At 34.1% G+C, this 23,211-nt stretch overlaps 1 protein-coding gene across 7 annotated transcripts in view; it reads left to right on the top strand.

Moving 5' to 3' along the window:
- The window catches only part of LOC123319500 (disks large 1 tumor suppressor protein), a 693,102-nt gene that overhangs the window by 367,509 nt on the left and 302,382 nt on the right, over nucleotides 1-23,211 (top strand). For all 7 annotated transcript variants that reach the window (XM_044906517.1, XM_044906515.1, XM_044906516.1 and 4 more), the window contains one exon: nucleotides 8,035-8,070. In XM_044906517.1, coding sequence (XP_044762452.1) covers nucleotides 8,035-8,070 — 36 coding nt within the window. The remainder of the gene's footprint in view (nucleotides 1-8,034; nucleotides 8,071-23,211) is intronic.

Raw genomic sequence — 23,211 nt, 5'->3', positions numbered from 1 at the left:
GTTGGATGAACTGAATGAAAATATTATACACACTCCGATAGCAATTCAGTACCTTGCTCTGATTTCTTCCAAAAGATCTTCCTGCTTAGCTATAACTTGAAGTCATGTTTTTTCTCATCAGAAAAATAGTTTCTAATTACTTAGAAAGAAAAACCATTTTTCTCCGTTTTGAAAATAAATAACGGGGGGTACTTTTTTCCAAGGAGAATCCTATGATATAAAATGTGTTATCACTTATGAATATAATACATTTTGATCACCTTGTTCAATAAAAATTATGATGAAAGTAAACAGCCATTTTCCAAACAAATGGTTGGGACTCCTTTAACATCGCTTACATTCAAACAATGTTATATCGATCACATTGAAACCTCGTTTGAGGGTAGAACCCTTATTCGTTCAGTTTCAATATGGAAGAAGACAAAATCATTCCGGAGAATTTTCGGAGAATAATATTAAGATCCAGTCCCCCCTGGTTGTAAGGGTGAGTACTCATGGATTGCTTGCACGCTCTGCTCATTTGGGGTGCTATAATTGAGATCATTAAAACAGGCAGAAATTGCCCTCGTAATGTGAAAGCGGTGTTCAAGATGTTTCTCCACATGTGGAAAATTTATCAGGTGTAGTTAACGAAGTTGTTAATGTAACCACCGAGATCGTGGTCTCAGCAAAATTAACCGAAGTAGGCTGTTATCAAACCGGGTCAAAGGGTGAAATTATTATTGTGGAAGTTTCAGCACCCCATTCATCCAAATGGAAGTAATAGCTTCTGAGGGATTTGATGTCTTCAGGTTATAGATATTAGGAAATCCACAATATCGCTTATTCCATTAGGATGTTCCCTGTGGAATCTCCTGGGGAACAATAATGAGCATCTCCTTGACAGAGTAGTTAAGGAGTTGCTTGCTCCTTAGAGCGAATTCGTTATGAATAGGGCTCATATATGTTCACCAATCTTAAACCTGTTGACATATCTATGAATCGGATAATTTCTTCACTATTTGGGTTCAAAATAAATCCAAGCCCACTTCAAAGTATTAGGTATCCGAAAATCCAAGCTGGGCATTACTTATACTCAATTGAAATATAAGTGAATATTTGTTATTTGTACTTCAGTTACTTCTCGAAAATTCAATTTGCAATTGGTATTTCACAGAATCTTCTAGTTTGAAAATCAAACCATTCTTCCATACTGTGTCATGTGCTGCAGAAAAACCCACAAATGCTGTTCCTGTTTTTAGTTTATAAGGTTCCTGATTTTAGCGGTGAGGCTACAGTCGATTTAATCCTGAAATTCTCTGTAAAATTTTGCAAGGAACCCTTAATAATCTAATGGGTCGATAACTACTAGGAAGAAGAATTGAAGTATGAGATAAATAAATACTCGTACCATAAGGATATATTTACATCGAATAAAAGATCAGAAATTCATTCCATTTTCGGCGGGGTAACAGTTGTGTTGCTCTGACGAGGTAAAATGAAACCGAAACCATCTACTCTTTCTCGACGAAATGACATTTCTGGTAATTCTTTCAGTGATGGTGGTTTGAAAGTTCGATAAAGAAGAACTAATTACGTTTATTATTCACCTGTCTTAATCTTGAAAGTGTTAACAATTTATGGTTGATAAGGAGGTAGGTTGTTTTTTATCCAATCATTTAAACATAATTTCTGAATTTTGACACGTTGCAATACCTTTAAACAAAGATTATATAATAGAAAGATGGGAAACGCCCTCGTATCTCTAGTACTAAAAACCGACTACATTTGGGGTAGTAGAAACACATTTGACAATGAGATGGCGCTGAAGACGTACTGTCAATACAGAAAAACTGTTCAATAACAGTTTTATAATTGAAGAGCGCGAAATTCGAATTCTTTTCCTTTTGTTGAATTTTAATACCGACTCTGTTGAGACCAGAAAACAAACATCGTGAGCGACACAACCAAAGTATGTTTGTGTTTTGTGACTAGGATATTCGTTTTCATACGATCATTGTTAGGAATATATTGACATCAATGTAATATGCTGTCGGATGTGCTATATTTTATTTGTAATTTATAGAAAACTAGCTGACCCGGCAAACCTAGTTTTGCCATTTAAATTATTTCTAGGCTAGATAATAATAACTAACTCATCGTGATTGCTCGATTGGTCGTAAGAAAAAGGAATGCCTTTTTTTCTGTTCTGTACAATTTTTTTGGGAATATTTTGTTATATAAACCTTGCCCTAACAATAATAAACACAACAAGAAAAGAATTGTCCAATTTGGTGCGATCGTTTGAACAATAAAGCATTTTGAAGTAAACCATAGATCCTCTTTTATTAATATAGATTGACAAGAATTTGAAATTGTGGTCAACGAATAGAGCTTTGACTAACACACGAGAGTATACGGTAATCTGCTATGATACGTGAAAGGTGTTATTTCTGTGCAATACGTTGTTTTGAATTAGTTTACTTAGTTGAATTTGTACAATTTATATCGGAAATTAAGATGAACCAATATTCAATATACCATCATAGCATACGCATTTCAGTTACTTACATATTATATACAGAATTTTCAGCAACACTATTAAAAAAACCTTACAGAGATATACAGGATCTGTATTTTAGCCCCTCAGTTTAGTATCTTTATGCTTTTTTATTATTTCTTTCTGGTATGGTCTCTTTATGATACAATGTTCTTACAAATTGATTAATGAATGAACCAAACAGTAACAGCATGTTTCATAAAACTTTGACATTCCAAAATACAATTTGACAGTAATTCTGATCTCAAATCGAAATCGATAAAACCTGAATATCTATATTGAAAGAGTAGCAATTGAGAATCTTTGAATGGACATATAAAAGTCATGAATTCCCCTAAATGTGCCCATCATGCAAGAAATGCTTCCTACCTACAACAATTTACGTGGATGAACAGTTCTCAATTGACTTGCAGTAAAATGTTACCAGTTTAAATACTATTTTTATTTCTATTATCCTTAATAAAGTGAAAAACTTAATTTCGGAAAATCCATTTTATTTGATCTACAGTTGTTCACCATGCAATAATTTTTGAACGATATTTAGAGGTTTTCACCAGGAAATTAGACAAAAAATTTCAAAAGTCAGCAACTAGAACGAGCTAGATAAACAAAAGGAGGTACGAGAATCGAAATATTCAAAACCATTTTTCTCAAAATGAACATCTGATATCTAGCGAAATTTCATATGTTTCTGCAAATGTCCCTCGAATTAATATTTTAACCAGTCTTATGCCCGTTTTCACCAACGATCCCTAAATTTTAAGGAATACCTAAGCCCATTTAAGTGACACTTAGCTTCAGTTTCGTTTTCACCAACGTTTAGGGAACTCTTAAGTGCTAGGGGACACCCTAAATTTTAAATGCCCGAAAGTCGATACCCTATCGAATCCCTAATAAAGTGACAGCGGATTTTGACATGTCTACGATGCGCAAAAAGAATTTTTTTTGAAAAAGGGATATACGTTAGTCGTGAATTTGTGGAAATGATCGCTCTTCGAAATCCCAATCATCAAATTTTGAGGGGTTTGTTTGAGATTTGTATATTTATTTAGAGACACGGTTGTTTGGGAAGTGATCGAACTAAAAACCCCTCCACAGTGATAACTTCCTAAACACCAATTTCTAGCAAATGAACAATAATATTTGAGAGCTTTCAAGAGTAGAAATCGCTCGAATACCAATAAAGCAGAGCTTGTTCTTACAAATGAATGGAAGCAGTTGTGTTGAAATTGTGTGAAAAATTTTGAACATATTCAATGGAAGTAGGAAGGAGGATGTGACACCATATAGAATGATTTGTATGACTATCAACGCAAAGGGAATATTGGATTTATGTTTCTGTCTTTATGAGTATTAATAAAAAAAACTAGTACGGAACTATTTTATTTAGATGAATGTTTCTTTCTATAGAAAGTAAGTTGAGTGAATTATTATCAATAGGAAATTGAAAATTTGGGAATGAATATTGAACAATATATAGAAATCAGAAATCACATAATCCAGTGTTATGTAGGTGTGTATGTGTAGAGCGGAGTACTATGTTCTCTATAAAAGCTCACATGTATTTTCTCTTTTCATGACTACTCGGATTTAAAAGCCAGATACTTGCGTAATTTCTCTCAAAAAAATAATATTTTTAACGTCAATTTACAACGACAGGTCAATGTCACGAGCACAGATCCTTATGTTTTCGAAATACTGTTGAAATCTGATACGAAATACATTTCTTTTTAATTCATTACAGGGAAACAATGAATATAGGGCACAGGACATTTCAGGAGAAAATAAACGGATATCTGTTTGCAAGACAATCGTGCGATTCGGTGAACCATTACGTCTGTAGGGGAGAGTGGGGTAATTGTGAACGGCGGGTAATTGGGAACAGCTAGATAAAAAATACTTCCTCATGTGCGACCCTGCCTTCAACACTTTCAACGGATTCATCTAGCGATTCTCAGGGCTTATGTCAGAATTCGCGACGATAAGTTGCATATTTCTTGTAACGGCGAGTCGAAGAATTGTTTTCGCATTTCAACTATAATTTTTTCGAGTGTTATAACAGATGTAACTATCTTATTTTGAAGTTTAGATGTGCCATATTCTGTTGATTCCATACTGGTACTATGTGTTTTCTAAACCTACGTGATTTGAAGTTGAAAGAAAATGGATAAGTGAATGCCAGCCATTTTTAATTCTTTTGATAACTTGGGGTAATTAGAATCGATATCAGGTGGGTAATTGGGAACGCCCTTATATCCCTTTCGTTTCCAATCACTTTTGTGCTGCTCTGGTTGATAGTTCAAAAATACTTTAACGTTGAAATGTGTTGTATCTAGATACCAAGAAATCATAAAAAGAAGACCGAAACGAAATATAGAAGTGAATATCCCCGCTGTGTGTTCGAAGATTTAAGAAACGAAAAGCTTACATTAAGCTGAGCTGCAACTGAGAGAAACAAGCAGTGGATACTTGATACTTTTGTGATATGTGCCATTTCTAATCATCCCATTTCATTTTTATTTGCCCCGGGACTGTTCACAATTACCCCATAGGGTGTCGGGTAAATAGAAACGATAGTATTTTTTGTTTTCGTTGATATTTTTAAGGAAACGTTGATTTTTTTATACTTTTTTGTTTCCGATTAGTACATAAATGAGCAGAGTTCATTTTTTGATGGAAGTTTTATATTTTTATTGATTTTTTGTATAATTTTTTAGCGCTTGAAATTAAGTGTTCCCAATTCCCCCACTTTCCCCTACCCTCGTAGCCAAATTTCGTAGCTACGAGCTCCTATCCATTCCCTAGATAAGTATTTCTTAACAATGTGTACCTTTGTACGGTGAAAACGAATTTATATTAAGGGTAGAGTTAGGTACTCCCTAAAGCTAAGAAATACTTAGATAGGGGCTTGTTTAGGGATCGTTGGTGAAAACGGGCATTAGGGTCTTAGAAACACATTTGAAACACAGATGGCACTCACATCACTTTATAGTCGCTTCGTTTACTATCTTTCTACTCTTTGCCCATAACGATTTTCATATTCATACGGCATGTTCACTTATATTTCTTAGCGGTCAAACATAATATTCCTATTACTCATCTTTGAAATTTCACAAGTCGATTCCATAAATCCACCGTTCGGAGGGATTCTATTGAAGTTCTTCCTTCGCAGCCACGATTGATAAAGCAGTCGGTAATGAACATTTCCTCGATGGACCCAGGCACGAAGGTATGATGATGGTCGCTAAATGGAAATTCCTCCGTTCATTAGGGTCTGCATCGGCGTCCAAGACGAATTCCGATCATCAATTGGCAGAACAACAGCGTATTCGCCCGAGTAAACGTTACCGACATAATCGAACCCTCCCAATCATATAAATTGATGGAGTTCAATTCTAGCTTAATCAGATATAGATGGGTCAAGAAAGCGTAGAAGTCCGGCAGTCTGCGGACTGGGCGTGTTGCTAGGGCCGTAATAATATGATCATTTGCAGAGACTGGGATCGATCTGGAGATAAGATTAATTGTTGAGAATTGAACTCATTCCATTTCGAGCCCGGTTGTTCGGATGTGTTCGTGACTCTGATCTTGAAAGGATTATCTTTCGACTGGGAATACGTATTATACGCTGAACAAATGGCGACCAAAAATTTGACCTTGACTGGGTCACTCAAGGAAATTTGAATATTGGGTTCGTGTTAAAGTTGTTTTTTGTGGAAAATCTTCGAAAGTCGAGTATCCTAGAGGATGAAAGTAGTCATAATGCAAGTTGTAGATTGTCGAGCATTCAATTCTGCGTCCAATGAACCTACATGCGCGATTTTTGGAACACTCGGTTCCAAACAGTGTTCGGTCAAATTATAATTCAATGAGGATTTAATGCCCGTTTCCACAAGCGGTACCCAAGTTTTAAGGGACACTTAAGATCATTTACCAGCACAATGGTTTTCAAGCAACACAGTTTCGATTAATTAAGTCGATAGACTTATCGCGAAAATTCAGTGATTGGTGTATTACTGCAGAAAATAATCATTCATTGATGCGAAAATGAAAGTTTAATTAGGGTATGTTTGAACCTGGTAACTCTTGTAGGGAGGCATAATCATTTATTACATCCCATAAGACAAATCTACATTCGTATAGGCCATTTCAGAGAGAAATGAACAGGAAAAAGAAATTGGAAATTCAAAGTAATTTAAAGAGGAAATATTCTTCTTAGCTGTAAAAACATTTCTTCAGCAAGAAATCTTTAATGATTTTCTCGAATTTAAAATACTCTAGTTGTTTAATTCACTCTAGTAGGTGATTCCAGCATATAGAGGCGATTGTTGAAGTTTTTGTTGTGAGTTGGTAGGCAGATTGTATCCTTATGTCTGGTATCATACTTGTGATATTCAGAGCACTTTTTCATGCAAGGAAAACACATCAATCGATACTTAATAAATGATTACATGTTGGAGATTAATATCAGAGCTAATATGGGTGGTTGCAATCTGAATTCGGAATTATTATTATCGAAAATGAACTACAGATCGCGAGAAGAATATTCAACACTAGCTGACCCGGCAAACCTAGTTTTGCCATTTAAATTATTTCTAGGGTAGATAATAATAACTAACTCATCGTGATTGCTCGATTGGTCGTAAGAAAAAGGAATGCCTTTTTTTCTGTTCTGTACAAGTTTTTTTGGGAATATTTTGTTATATAAACCTTGCCCTTACAATAATAAACACAACAAAAAAAGAATGGTCCAATTTGGTGCGATCGTTTGAACAATAAAGCATTTTGAAGTAAACCATAGATCCTCTTTTATTATTATAGATTTATCGCCAGAGAAACTGTGGTTACTTATTTAATTGTATAGGCTACTCTAACGATTTGTCAAAATCAGCTGATTGTTCGTTACCGTGGGGCACATAAAGCTTTTTATTATCACTGTAAAGAGGCATTTCTGAGAAAGTAATAGTCTAATCACTCTAATCTAACGTCGGAAAGAACATTTTGTCCAAAAACATGCACAAAACACAATACTCGAACAAAACAGCATGCGAATCAATGGAGGGAAAAGCTTGTGTGCCCCACGGCAACAAACGCTTAGCTGATTTTGACAAATCGTTAGAGTTCTCTATATAAGAACTTCCTCGTTCACCAAATGGAGGTTATGCTTGTTTTCTAAAATATGTAGTAGATTATTTCCAAGGGTGAATGGCATACTTAATGCTTGAAAATACAGCAGTGTCAGGTTTTCAGTGTAAGCATAGCTCATTATAAAGAATAAGTGGATGAATCTTTTCATCTAGGCCGAGTCAGGCAAAATGGTAATCTACTGTTAAAATATATGTACAGTTTCGTTTCTATAAAATTATGACTACGCAGAATAATAATGGAAACTTGAAAGAATCTTAATTATCCCGACAATTTGTAGTTGATATGGATATTTATAGCTTTCGGTATTTCTATGAGTTCAATGATCCATTATCGTTTTCTTGTTGCAGGGAAATGACAGTTGGCAAGGAAACGACAGCGATCAGGTAAGATTATACATTTTTATACAAGATGACTTCAAAGCAGGCAGTAAAGATCCAAATTGGTTACAAAATAGAATATATAAATACAACCTATAGATAAGAATTTGCACTGAAAAATACTCAAATTCAGAACTCATCGATCAGCATTCATTATTGATACAATATTTTTCCCAATTTGGAATATAAAAAAAAAACACACGAAACACAATTGAAATTTTCTGTCAGTGCTATTCAGTCAGTGTTATTCCCAGAACCAACTTGATAGAATTCTGCAAGCCAAAACCATACTGAACGAGCTCTTACCAACATAATTTGGGGTTTTAGCACAGCCGCCTGTGATGTCGATAATAATTGAAGCGATGATGGAGTTTTTGCATCCGACTAATTGTGGAATTTGATTTTCGTTCATGTTCAATACTTCCATACTTTTTATTAGGCAGTAGATATTCGTTTCGAAAAATTGCGAATACGGTGTACCGAACATATGACAGTTTTATGAGTCACTATTTTTTGTGGTGTGCAGTGACTGAATCGAAGGGTGAATATATCGGTCGCCGAGATAACATCTGCATTCTAAATTATGACTTTTGCAAAAAATTATGGGCCAAATAGCCAAATGGTGAAGTTATTCATTAGAAAATGTTACAGTAAGCACAATTACTAGATTAATTTCTGCTGAATAATTCACCAGTGGTATTATTTTTGCATATATGTATTGTATTCGAAATATCTTCGGAACCATCAAACCCATGTAACGGTAAAAAAAATGCGGAAATTTTCTTCAACCTTTTCATTCAATTTCAAAACCTTACAGAAAATAAACCTCAGGGTTTTTATTTCATAATTTGACAATCTCAAATGTAGATTAGGTACATATAAACCTACAGAATTCAAGATAATCAGTTATTTCCGGTGGTTAGGTAAACAAAGATGGATTCCTGAAATCCAAAGCTGTTATTTGGTCAACCAGGCATAACCTCATTTTTTGACAGTTATTGACCGTTCCATGTGATGCTACGTGTTGTCTTTCGGTTACAAGTTCCTTTTGCTTCTAATTCGTGAACCAAAACCTGAAGGCCTCTATATTTCTAAAAGGTACCTAGATAAATTATCAATTTTTTCGAAAAATTATAATTTCTCCTTCTTATATAATATTAGGTATTGTTATGGTTCGTTTTGATTCTCTTTTTTTCATTTTAAATGAATTGAATACGTAAATGAAACCATAACATCAATAAAAAAACTTTGAATTTTAACTTTAAATTTGAAATTGCCCGAAACTCAACTCTCAAATGGGTTTTCAGCTTACAAACCCTTTTTGCAGTGAAAATATTACATGTAATGAAAAATAAATTTGAAATAGAGCAAACAACAAACAATTTCTAATTCATTAAAAAATGCCTTTATACAAATATTTCAACTAAATATCCTAAATTACCTTATAACTACTGATGTCCCCTGAACTCAGTGTCTTTCAATTTCAAACGTCTCTTTGCACTTCTACAAATTTTGATTTATATTCTTTCAATGGCCTGAATTCTTGATATCTTGTCTGACAATTCTTTTCATATTTTGTAAACTTTTTGTTTTATAATTTTTCGAATTATTCTTTCATCTCTCTTTTCAACTCAAATTCGGTCTTCTTTCTATGTTCATCTTCCTGCTCTGTTCATCGATCTTTTTAGTCTGATCCATCATCATTCTTATCAATAATTGTAAATCACCTGATCATTTTTCCACTTCACTGCAATCCTTGCTTCCCTCCTGTTCTTCAATAATTTCTTCCCCCTTTCTCCTCCTCAATTCCAAGGTATTAGTTTACATTCCAACATATTTATTGATTTTTTTTTTAAATTATTCATAATGACCTCTTCAAAATTGAAAAATGATTCAAATTTAAAATAAGGCCTAACACATTGAGCGCCAAATAGTTGTGTTCTCGTTTTTGTATTCAATTCATATAATATTTGAATAAAAAAAAACAAAATGGACCATAACAGTATCTTTATTGAAGAATATGAGTTGATTGAAGAATCAATTAAATCTCTGAATAATTTTTGAAAAACCGGTAACGGGATGCTGTTTGACGAATATACAACTAAAAAACTGCGTTGAAAAATATAGGATGTCCCATTTTAAAAACACCAACTCTCCTCTATGTCTCTAAAATGGTAGTTAATTTTTTGTGGTTCGTTATCAGTATCACATAAACCATGACAACTATTGAATTAATGGAAATGAATTTGGATATGGGTTCAGTACCTCAAAAGAGGAAGAAAAATACTTATGGAGGTGTATGTCTGGAAATGCTTCGTTGAAGAAATACTTTGCTTCAAAGATAAAGACTTAATGTTATGGACATCTGCTTTCTGATCTCATTAATTCGAAAAAAAAAGATCGGAATGATTTTTTCAAAGCCTTGTAGTTCTTGAGTTGACTTTAGTGAGTATAGTGTTCGGGACACCCTGTACACTCAATGAAAAAAGTGATTTGAAAAAGTTTAAGAATATTTTTCAAAATTGAAATTTGAAAATTTTTCGCAATATTTGTAGGGTTTTATCTTACTTTTCATCAAAAAATTGTCAACTTCTGAAGTCTCGAATAATAACAGCTTCTCGATGAAAGCCTTGCAAAGGGTAATACGCGATGAGCATCGAAAGATTCGAAAACGGTCACCCTAGTCGTTCTTGCGATGTAGAATGAGGGCTTCATCCCCCATAAAGTATGCATAATGCGAATCTCGTGGGACGATACAAACTACCCACCAAGACTTCGGATGATCACCCTCCAAACAACTTATATTTCGGGAAGTTCAGTCATGTTTTAGCTGGCCGAACATTAAGGTCTAAATTGCTCAATTAGCTTGCGAACTTTGAATATTTGCCAAAGTGTTATATGAGTTTTTGAGAGGAGACTTTCGAATCTGCAGACGGCAGTTATATAAGTTATAACTTCTGAGAAAATGTGAGTTGTTTAGCGCTAGGGGATTGTGTATAAGTGGTCTAGAAAGTTGTATGGAAATTCGAATTATTCGATTGGGTATGCCAATTGCCTACACTCAGTAGGATTCCATGAAAGCGATAAGCACAAATGGATAAGTAGATATGAAATAGTTATTTGATCAACTAGGTTATTGATGAAAGCTATTAAGATTGATTACAAGATTTTTCCGTCGACCACATTTTGAATTGAATGTGAATTCTTGATTGCAAATATTTTCTATCGAGACCTAGTCAAATTCGACACGTTATAAATTTTCTATGTTCACATCGGAATGTTGATATTACGATGTCTAAAACACTGGTGTGTGCACTTATCACTTTTTGCAAGCATCAACATTTCAGAAAATCGGGGATATGGGATCAGTTTCGTGGCGGCGCCACCATGTCATTTGCTTCGTTCTATCCTTGTTCTACCAAAAGAAATCCAATGATACTCTCTCGTTTTATTTTGTTTTGCGTTGATATCGAATGTCGATTAACGTCCAACGAGTTTAAAATATGAACTTGAACTGGTGCATTTTGTCAGCTGTTGGAATATTTGTGCTTTACAGTTCAATTTTCGTTATAAAAACAAATCTGTCAATATTTCAACACCATCGAATAAGGGTTTGAATGAGGATTTACTGTTCTTCTTCAAGATAATTTCCGTTTGACAACTTGAATTCGTGAGGGGGGTAATTCAATATGATTTTAATAAAACATAGTTGATATCCAATATATTCAGTTGACGGAAAGAGAATTTTCACTATATCTACTCAGGAAGAATATTTGAAGTAACAGACTCGAATAGATTTATGTATTTCTGATTCTCAATACATGCTCACAATTCACTTTACGTATTTCCAATACAGTTTCTTTGAAATATTGCTGAAGTTTCCATAAAACTTAGCTATATTGGTCCCGAATGTTCGTTCATCTGATTTGGTTTTGCTTCAAATTCCAACAACACCGAATTCTTAGCTGTAGCTCTTGATTGTCCATATGGAAAACTTAACTTACTGAACGACATGTTGAATAAATGAATGTTCTACACCCCTTTTTCGAAACTAATACATTTTCACACACCAATAATCGCTTATAAATACAACATATTCGTACGTCGTAGGAAATTATTTTCAAATATCAAATGACAATGCTCTGTCGAATTCTAAAGAGCGCTACCTACAGTGGAAAAAACTAAACTGATCCCATATCCCCACGAAATTAAAAACAAAATCGAATCAGTGAATACACCAGAGTTTTAGACATCTTAGTTGATATTTATGCGGCCAATCGAACAATTCGAGAAGTCCATAGAGGGCATATTCGAGTGACATTTTGAGTAAATCACATTGATATCGTTCCCTATAATATCTGTTAAAGAATGTGTGGAGCTGGTGGAAGCTGAAGTTGTAGTACATAGTTATATTGATACTCTCTAATCACCATAATTTTTCTGCAACCTCCACAATTCATCTCTTCTCAATTCACCCGCTAGCAGTGCAGTGCTATTAGGTCAGCGGAAAGGTTTTTTATTGGCGCACTTTAAAATCATGCACTGAAAATGTGAATTTTTGTGTGTGAAAACCAACGTTACGATTTTGGGTTAATTTCGATACAATAACAATCCGGAACGCTTACTTGACAGTTTGCAGCAGAAGCTGAAAATTACAATGATAGTTTTAATGTCTGGAAATATAATGTGAGGAAGGTTTTTAACGGCATGCAGACAGGAATTGAATTCTGAAAAAAGTACCACCCAGAGCAGGATTCGAACCTACGACTCCCCGATTACCGGTCAGGTACTCTCCCAACTGAGCTACCCGGGCTGACGTGAGGATCCATCTGCATTGTCTGGAAACCACTATCTGAAAATATGCTGAAAATTACGTTTAAACACAGAATGTCGACCTTCAAACCTCCATTCCATTTGACGATGAATTTTTTCGAACGCACTCTATCAACCATTAAATCTCGATATGTTCAAATCTTCACATTTGGCACGATTCTTAATTAGTAGAACACGGTTTGATAAAAATTAATGTATAGACGAAGCGTCGCTCATCAGATGAATATTATCCATTTTAACAGAAGAACCATGAATACTCCTGGTGTTATAGGACAATATACAAGAGTTGAAAATATCAATGTTCGAATCTTATAGATTTCCACCAATATTTTCAACAAGGGAAGAGGGTATTTCGGGAATTGTTTTTCATTGAATAAGTAGAACCTTCGTTGGGCTAACTAATAGATAATAAGTAACTTAACCTATGGTCGGAGACAACCGGTTTGTCTCCGCTCTGACTATTTTTGAACCGTTGACACCCTTCCACCCCGACGTTCTTGTGTCAATGATGTAGTATGGGTAGAGGTGTGTCGTTAAGCGTAATCGAGGAACGAAAGAAAACCTATCTACTAATTAAAACTATATCACAGGTAGTATTTTTACACAGCCCAAAGCTTTGGCAAAAATTTTGAAAAACCTAAGACTAAGAACTAAATCTAAATCTTAAAACTAAAAATTTTGAAAGACGCTTTGGTAAAGAGACGATATGTTTAAAGCCAATCCCCGATGGTTAGTCGAGGGAGTTTTACGAAGGTTCAAAGATGTATGATTCTCATTCATAAGAAATCTTCTGACGAAGAATTCTTACAATATGAGAGATCGACATACCGACTGTATTTCGGACTTGGAATTTAAGGAAACTCGTGTGGTAGACTTGGATGAAAACATGAGCTGTCGCCATCTGTATCGCATGGAGTTAATCAATCAGAGCATCTGTCCAGATGCTTATTTTGTTATTCGTACGTGATAACGATTGAATCATATTATCAATCAGTAATCTTCTGGAGGGTTCAATTCCAAGAATGTCTTCATCTTTCCTTGCAGTTAAAATTTCATATATGAGGAAAAAATATTCGCAAAGATATTACGTTCGTTCGATAAAATTTATCGTCATGTAGGCCATGAATTTTCGAATGATATTTTAAGTCTTAACGTAATTTTAGCTTCTGCTACACCATTTTTTTAGTTCGAGTTTGCTTGTGTTAATCTCTAAGTAAGCCTTATGGTTTTTGTATTATTTTTGTATTTAAATAATCTGTAAATTCTTTCTGCCGATGCGTGCAAAATGCATCAGCTATTGAATCCTACTTCAGAAATTGGGAGAAAATGGGAGGCGAGTGGAAACATTCTATTGATGAATGTTCTAGCCATTTAAGGATTGAGTATCCCAATGTTGCTGTAGATTATTTATCAATCTTTCCAAAGTGCTGTTTGTGTTAGAGTCATCGATCAGAGAAGAGAATCGCAGAGTTTATCAACAAGGAGCTCCATAAACCTCTGTGCAGGTTTTATTTCAACTCCATTTTCATTTTCATGGTTCAATATTCAACAGGCTACCACATACGTCTATTTTTTTTCACCCTTATTATTTCCGATCCATCTTTCCGTTGATTTCACCTCCGTCTGTTGACGCGTTGTCTCTGTATCGGTCGCAATTTTTTTCACCTCTTTTCGACTATTATGATAAGTTACGTATATTTCTGGAGAATTTATTTTATTTATTGTGAAATGATTTTGGCAAGATACATTCTTCTAGTCTGTGAGTACTGTGAATAATTCTTTGTATATTTTCATATTGTGGTATTTTTTTAATCAAATATGAAAAATGTCCCAGGATTGATGGGAATGAATTTAGATATAGGTCCTAAAATAATAAGAATAAGATGAAAAGTTCTTATGGAGTTATGCTTCGTTGCTTCAAAGATCAAGACTTGGTTATGGACTCATTCAAATTTTTTCAAAGTAGGACGAACATGCAAGTTTTCCTCGAATATAGATGCACCTAAAACTAATTTCTTTACTCATCCCTTACAGCTACAGAGGAGTAAAATCGATAACCCTTTCGATTTTCTACCATAACTTCAAACAGGGTCCGAATATCATAAAAAATTGTGCATTCAAAAGAAATTTCATTTGAAAACTTAATTGTTTCCTGAGTTTTATCGTGAAAATTATTGTATTTCAGAGCGCACACAGCTGCAGAAACCTTAGCTACTCTCAGAAATGTTTTTAGGGATCGATGATTCATTAGTTGCAGTTCCCAAGAAGAATTCTCTCCAAGATGCTTTGATCTTATACCACGTGATTGTTATCTATAGCCTCATTCGAAGAATTCTATCTTTGTTATACTTATTTTTGATTTGGATTGACTGAGGATTAAAATCATTGAAAAAGTAATCGAATTAACCATTATCTTTTTATTTTAAATAACGTTTTTGAATATCTCAGAAGTATTTGAAGCAAAGGGGGGACATTTCCAGAAACTATTCTAATTGTAGAGAACTCTGAAGCCTGAAACTCATTTTAATAAGAATCATGTAATCCAGTTACTTCAGTTTAGTTATGGATATTCATCAAGTAGTGGCCACATCAATTCAATATTTATAGGGAATTGAACATATTGAGTTTCTTACTGTGGTTTATTCATATTACAGAAATAAGTACTCAGAACCTTCCAACATAACAAAAAATACAAAAAACTTGATATAAACCTCGATTCATCATCAATATTTATATTTTGCGAAGATGAAGTGATTCAAGGAAAGAATTAAATTCAGTGACGGAAATTCAACATACTTAATCTCAAAGCCCACTTGACGAATTTCATTGATCTCACGTTATAACTCGGCAAAAAGACACATTCATGACAAAACTTTGATTGTGCGATCAACGATTGGACAGTCACTCGATTTCCAAAACGAAATCACTGAAACCCTTTCATTTATGAATATGTTGAAAGTGTAGCAATAGAGAATCGTTGAATGGATGTATATGGATCATAATTTGATATTCTGAATGATCATGATTGAAATTGACGTTTATCCGTAAATCAAGCATTTATTCCCTGATCAAGCTCTGTGAAACCGGCGGTCAGTGTCATTAGTCCAGTCAATTACCTACGCATCCCTTATATTATAGAATCTATAGATAATAAAAGTATACAGGGTGATTCATAAATTTTGGGACATAGGCTGAGGGCAGATTGTTCGGACCAAAATATGGCGATAGGACCAAATATACCTCAATAAAATATTGCTGTGGAAAAAGATAGAGGGCGTTAAAGTTGAATTTTTTTTTCGTTTTTTGCTTATAATTTCACTGTATATTTTTTCATCCGTTTTTAAGAGAAACACAATTGAACAGTTCAGAGCATCGGAAGGGGATTTGAAGTAAAGATTTATTTATTTTATTCATTTATTTCGATGATAAAGCATAATTAAACACAATGTAACATAAAAAGAATAAACTTAAATTGAATGTTCTACGTGGCCTCCTCCGACTTCTATGCCTTTTCTTATTTTTTCAATAAAGGACTTTCGAACTTCGAAGAAAATATTATTCTGTTCCCTTATAAAAAATTCAACTTTAACGCACTCTATCTTTTTCCACAGCAATATTTTATTGAGGTATATTTGGTCCTATCGCCATATTTTGATCCAAACAATCTGCCCTTAGTCTATGTCCCAATAGTTATGAATCACCCTGTATAAATCAACATTGGATCAATAGTTTATTACACATCCATTTTAAATACTCCTTTAATTCATTGGAATTATTCGACTTCTATGAATTTCCCAAAATGTTATAAAATATTTATCATAATACGAATGTGTTCGGGAAACTATGTCACTGATAAAGTGAGCCGAAATGACGAATTTCACAATATAGGTGTTTTATTAGATATTTAACGACTTTATGATACTATGAGTAATTTCACCTCAGAGATAACGAATTTTTCCAGCGTCTAGGTAGAGGTCATTGAAAAAGCTTCTCTATAACAACTATAGACAGTTGAGTTGCTAGTTAAATTTTAATTTCGATTCCTCAGTTTTATACGTTATAATCATAATCAATACAAAATAATTATACACACTCATGATTGAATATATCGAAGATCGCATGTGCTACTTGGTCCTTATCCATTTCAATTGTTTTATGACGTTGCATGCGCCGATTTGACCCGAATCTACATTCCTTCGGCTTTGCTTGACGCTTCGGGTGGTTCCGTGTACGTTGATCGACTACCGACGAGTCGGTTGTTGTGCTACAAGCCACAAGTGGTTGCATAGAAATGCCATTGAATATTATCAGCTTATTTTGCCGGTAAAATGTTGTTATTGTGTCGAATGATGACTGAACCCGGGAAAGTTTGTAGTTTTGTTGTTTCGTAGACTAACGTGAGAGGGTATTTCAGACAGGTTCTTTTGGAACACATGTAGGAGGATAGTGCCATTTGTGTTTACAGTTTTTTCGATTGTGCCATTCCTTACTGTATGTGTGAACGAAAGTGTCAAAGTGGAAATTGCTTCGGTTCATTTTTGGATGAGGAATATTTTTCTGGATTAATCGGTGTGAAAATATTGTGTATGAATTTGTGCATCTGGGATTTAACATAACCTCAAAATTTTAGACGTTGCTAACTCTTGGTTCAGTTCCCTCCAGTAAAAAATACAGAATTAAAATCAAAATCGCTGTGAGAACAGTCAGGCAAAATTAATTTTGAGTTTCGCTACCAATAAATTCTTTCATATTCGCACTAATTCATCAGTGAACTTTGACCAATTTTGATGATAGTTTCGAAGCGACTGAAAAAAAAAACATCTCCTCATCGCATTTTGAAATATAATCAACATTTCTGTTGCATTAAAAGTAATAATCCTGGAATAGTTATAATTATTGTCTTCATTGGGTCGATCAAATTCAAGAATATTTGATCATTTGGAAGAAGTGAGAGCGCTTACTCTAGAAAAAATAGGGAAATCTATAGATTCTATCATGACTACAAGGAAAAAAAAGAAGGAAGAGGGATTTATGAAGAAAGTTTCTTCTCTTTTCAACTTGGACTCGGTGAGTTGAACCAACATGTAATTTCTAACCCATTGAAACTGTAGTGGATAACTAACCAATAAAAAATTTCATATACCTATATGTGTATCTTTTGAAAATTTAACGCACTTGATTGATTTAATTCCGAACAATAAACATCCATTCCAAATGTAAAAAGTGACATAGTGAATTACTCAGTGAATTATTAGTGACACTATCAAGTTTTCGTTCTATTACGTTGCTTACCAGTGTATCGAGCAGTGTATCATCTAGGAAAACTTTGCCTTCCACCAATCATTGTTATGTCGAGCATTCAAAAAACAAAAACCCCTGAGGTTGTTGTGGTATTTTGAAGGTCGATTTCATGTGTTTAAAAGAGGTGGTTATGTTGGACATTCACTACAAATTGTCAAATTACAATGCAAGTAATGTAAGGAAGGCTTCAGCGAATAATGTACCTGGTTTTTCAGATGTTTAAAAACATTTTGCTACTAACAAGATACGCAACATAAAATGAGGCCGAAAGTTATTTTATGGAAGCAGCCTTTGTCGAAGAAAAGAATGGATTAACAACAAAACCAACCAAGAGCTTGAAACAAATTGATTAATGAGGTTGACAAAGTGATGCCAGCAGTTTCACAAACTGATGCTTGAGTTTCTTCCCAGACGCAGGATTCAGAAGAAGCCTTATATTGTTTAGAATTCTCAAAAAGTTTTTTTATTATTTTTTACCCGCACAATAAAGAATTGAAAAGTCTAAGAAATCAAATACATCTACATCTTGATACTTGCCCTACTTATTCTTATTCACCTTGTTTCATTTATGATTTAGGCTCGGATTTAGGTATACAACGCCGATGTATGAAACCTTGTTTTCAATCCGGTTGGTTGTAGATCCTCGAATGAAGTGGCTTCGTTTGAACAACCATTTAGGATGGTTTCACAGTTTTCCTCCAATCATGCGAGAATTCCTACTGATTTGGAGATGCGTTTTGAGGGAAATATCCTACGCCATAGTCGTCCATGTGGGTTATCCATAAATGCACTCACTCTACTACTACTCATTTCAGAATTTTATTCAACTAATTGAACACTTTGCTCTTGTTCTTCTACTTCAATTAAAGCGAGAATAAAAGTATCTGAAAAATATGTTCCCAAACACTTCTTAAATCGTCTAACCAATTCAAAAACGTCAATTAAAATGAAAGCATTAAGGTTAATTTGAGTTTTTTCAATAAGTCTTCAGTTGGCTCACATTAGGAAACGTATCAATATGGTGATATGATTAATGTCTGAATAAAGAACGTTTTTGGTTTGTGGCTGCATCATTATCCTCAAAGTTAGACATACCTATCCAGAAAAAAAACAAGGCTTCGTCAGAAATAAATTTGGTTGAGGAACCACTGACTGGTTTTCAAATACCTATATGTATGTAACAAAGTCATGTCTTCTTTCAACATCGCGTGACATGTGCCAATGGAGACTCCTGGCATTTGAGATAAAACCCGAACAGAGGTTCGTGGAGATTTTGTCCTCACAGTTTCAACATTGTTGATCAACTCTTGGATTCTCTTTGGAAAACGCCTCGGAAAACGCTAACACATCGAGAAACTGTGCTATGGAAAGATTGATATTCTACAGCAATGTTGAAACATTCATCGATAGAATATTCTGTTTTCTTCATTTCTGAAAAAGAATTCAATAAGAAATTGTTCTTACACGTCGGAAAATCCATCTTTATACTTTGCTGATACTTTGACACAACTCTGAATGTTAACTTGGTAGTTCATTTGGAAAATGGTACTGTAGAAGCTAAGAAGTATGTTTAGGCACAGATTATCGACCTTCATATTTCCATAGCCTACTACATGAAGATGAATTTAATTGAATACACATGATTATTAATACAATTGTTTCTTCATCAATAACACAGGCCAACACACATTTTGGTGCCTGCGATTTGTTAACTGTTCCTGAGTAATTTTTGGATGCAGAATGTAAAAAAGTTCTCAGATTTTGTCTATCAGATCTAGTTTTTGAGATTTTCAAAAAAAATTGTGTATATAATTTACGTTATAACTGTTATAATATATAATATTACTATTGACAGTTAAATAAACAAAGACACATGGATTTAAGTATTTATTGCAAAAACTTAATTTACATAATTACATTAGTCACTAATCACATAAAAATTTTCTTTTATACGATTTTCTAGAATGGAGTTTACTAGGGCAGTCTCGCTGAAGGCTCCAGCAGTAGTCCTCCATCATGTGGCTATCCCATCGTCCTTGATAACGATCTTCCATAGTTTTAATATCCTGATGGAATCTTTCCCCCTGTTCTTCACTACAATCAAGTTTTCTGGAAAACGATCTAGGTGGCTGTGGAGGTAGTGAACTTTTATACTCATGTTACAGCCGAGAATATTAAAATTTGAAAGCATAGTTTCCACTAATTCCACGTAATTCTCTGCTTTATGATTGCCAAGAAAATTTTGTACTACTTGAACAAATGAACTCCAAGTATTAGATTCAGTCTCGTTCATTGATGTGGTGAATTGTGGATCTTTAACAAGTTGCCTTATTTGAGGACCATCAAATCCAGCTTTTAGTTTTTCCGTGCTAATGCCAGGAAATTTACGTGACAAATACCCGAAACAATTTCCATCTCGATTTGAAGCCTTCACAAATTGCTTCATTAGGCCTAGCTTGATATACAACGGCGGAAGTAAGATTTTTCCTCTTGAAACCAAAAGTTCGTTGATCACGTTTTGTATTCCTTGAATTATGACTCCTCTTGAAGGCCAATTTTTGTTAACCCAGTGCTCATTTTTAGCTCTGCTGTCCCAAAGGCACAAAAAACAAGGATATTTTGTATAACCACTCTGCTGTCCAAGGAGGAAGTTAATCATTTTTAAATCAACACAAATTGACCAATGATGTTCTTCGTATTTAATTTTTCTCAAAACTAATGCTATTGTTTCATATTCTTCCTTCATGGTAGTAGAATGACCAATAGGAATTGAGCCATATTTGTTACCGTTATGTAAAAGAACATATTTAGCTCTTTATTTGTTGTCCTTTATCAGAAAAAAATAAACCATTTAACCTGTAACGTGTATCTCCGAAACTAGAGCTGATAGGAAGAATCTGGTGGCATTTTTGGAATCAGCACATTAAAAACATCTAAAATCAGATGTTAGATTTCCGGCACCAAATTTTTTTTTCATTTTGTTGGCCTGTGTAATAATCCTCTATATTGTTTACGTATCACAACGGTAGTTAAAAACGCCAATTGTCAAATCGGTTGTCGCTAGAGGCAGTTTTGATCATTTAAAAAATGAACCTTTAAAACTCGCTTTAAAAGAACATTCTGTATGCGTGAAAGTGTACGACTTTTGATCCAATTATAAATTTCTCGAAAACGTTAATCCCTCCATTATTATCACACCTCGCTCAACCGACGGTGTATCTGACCATCAGTAACTTTTTCACCTTATCAGCCCTTTATTTTAGCGGTGTCATTGTTTCCGAGCAACGAGGACGGACGTCCAGATCTGGATCCATTGTGGGAAACTGACGAAACGTTCTTGCAGCGATGGGAAACGCGATAACCTGGCTCGCTATTTTTTTCTGCAGCCACGGGAACGTCTATCCCTCGTTCCATTGTGTGGACGAACGTACCCACGCGTGATACAAAAAGCAACGGGAAAACTGAACGGATTCGGTGTATGGGTGATGACTACGTTTCAGAGTGAGCCTCTTAATCCAGAATTCTGATACGGGTCTCGACAGTTTTTCATTCCACAATTCGGGATCTTGACAGTTCGTGATTTGTTGAGTAGCTCGAAAAAATACATTCGGTTTGTTTGCACAAAAATAATGACCCCATGATTTCTTCTGAAACAAGTAGATTTGGAAAAATCACAAAATCAATTGTTCTTCCTCAACCTCTCGCACTGATCACATTTCGATAGATGACGAATCGGCTGGTCAAAGTAACTTTATCAACTTGGTCTAAAATCGACAGAAATTGCAAACACATAATTCTGAAATAATAAATTGAAATTTAGAAAAAATCATTTGCATTTTATATTAGTAAAGTTCATTTGAGAAAACATCAAAAAATGCAATTTAGATTAGTCAACTTAATTTCAGAAATGGTCCTTTGAAATTCAGTTTCGTCAAATTTATTTCAGAAACCGTCAATTGTAATTCAGATCGTCAATTGTATTTCAATGAATATCAATTGTAATTAAGAAAATATCTCGGAAAATATCGATTATAAGTAAGAAAATATCAATTGTAATTGAGAAAATAAAGAAAATATGAATTGAAATTGAGAAAATATCAATTGCAATTAAGAAAATATCAATTGTAATACCTTCATATCAATACAACCTTCATATGTGAAAAGAAATTTTTTCAACAATTCATTTTGAATCATTAATCTTTTGTATGAATCTGTTTTTCACAGGGTGACACAAGAAGTTAAAACGAAGGGAGGGGCATTATTATAATCAATCAAGAGCAGATGGCTGAAGTCCTACTTGTCTTCAAAAAAAAAAAAAAATAGTTACTAGCACATATACCAAAATTGCTTTCAAATCTTGATTGCTTCAAAGAATGAAAAGAAATGATCAGGGAAGTGTTATCATTTTTCTGTGTATACCTGAACTACTTGACAGACACTATCCAAATAAGCGTAGGAAATATCGTCAATTTTGTTGATGACACAAATTTACTGACTAAAGCTGAAGATTTTGAAGAGCTGATACGAAGAGCAAGTCACATTTGTCTAAAATCCAACTTGGTTCGATCAAAATAACTCATTTCTCAATGAGAATAAATCGAAAGTTATTATTTTCTACACAAAAAGATCAATAAATCAAAAATCTGATTGTAACTTTGTCCCAATTTTCAACTATTCGAATCAGTCAGATTCCTAAGCATTTATATTGATCAATTTTCAAATCGGCACCATCACACTAATATTGTTTCAAAATAATTAAGTCAAATTTGCTTTGCCTTAAGATCTATAAAAAAGTATACTCGAACGTATATGAACATATCTACTCTAAGAGTAGTATATTTAGAAAAATTCTAAGCTACTTTTAGGCAAGGACTCTTCTGGAGAAATAATGAAAACTTTTGTATAATATTTTTGATTCGAAGAAGAGCTATAGGTTTGTTATTCACAAACAGGGTTACAGGAAATTTTGTACGCGAAAATTAAAAAATAATAATATCTTTACATTTTTTTTGG

Source organism: Coccinella septempunctata, chromosome 8 (assembly GCF_907165205.1).
Source record: "Coccinella septempunctata chromosome 8, icCocSept1.1, whole genome shotgun sequence".
Lineage (NCBI taxonomy): Eukaryota > Metazoa > Arthropoda > Insecta > Coleoptera > Coccinellidae > Coccinella > Coccinella septempunctata.
This window is presented reverse-complemented; position numbering and strand designations above follow the sequence as displayed.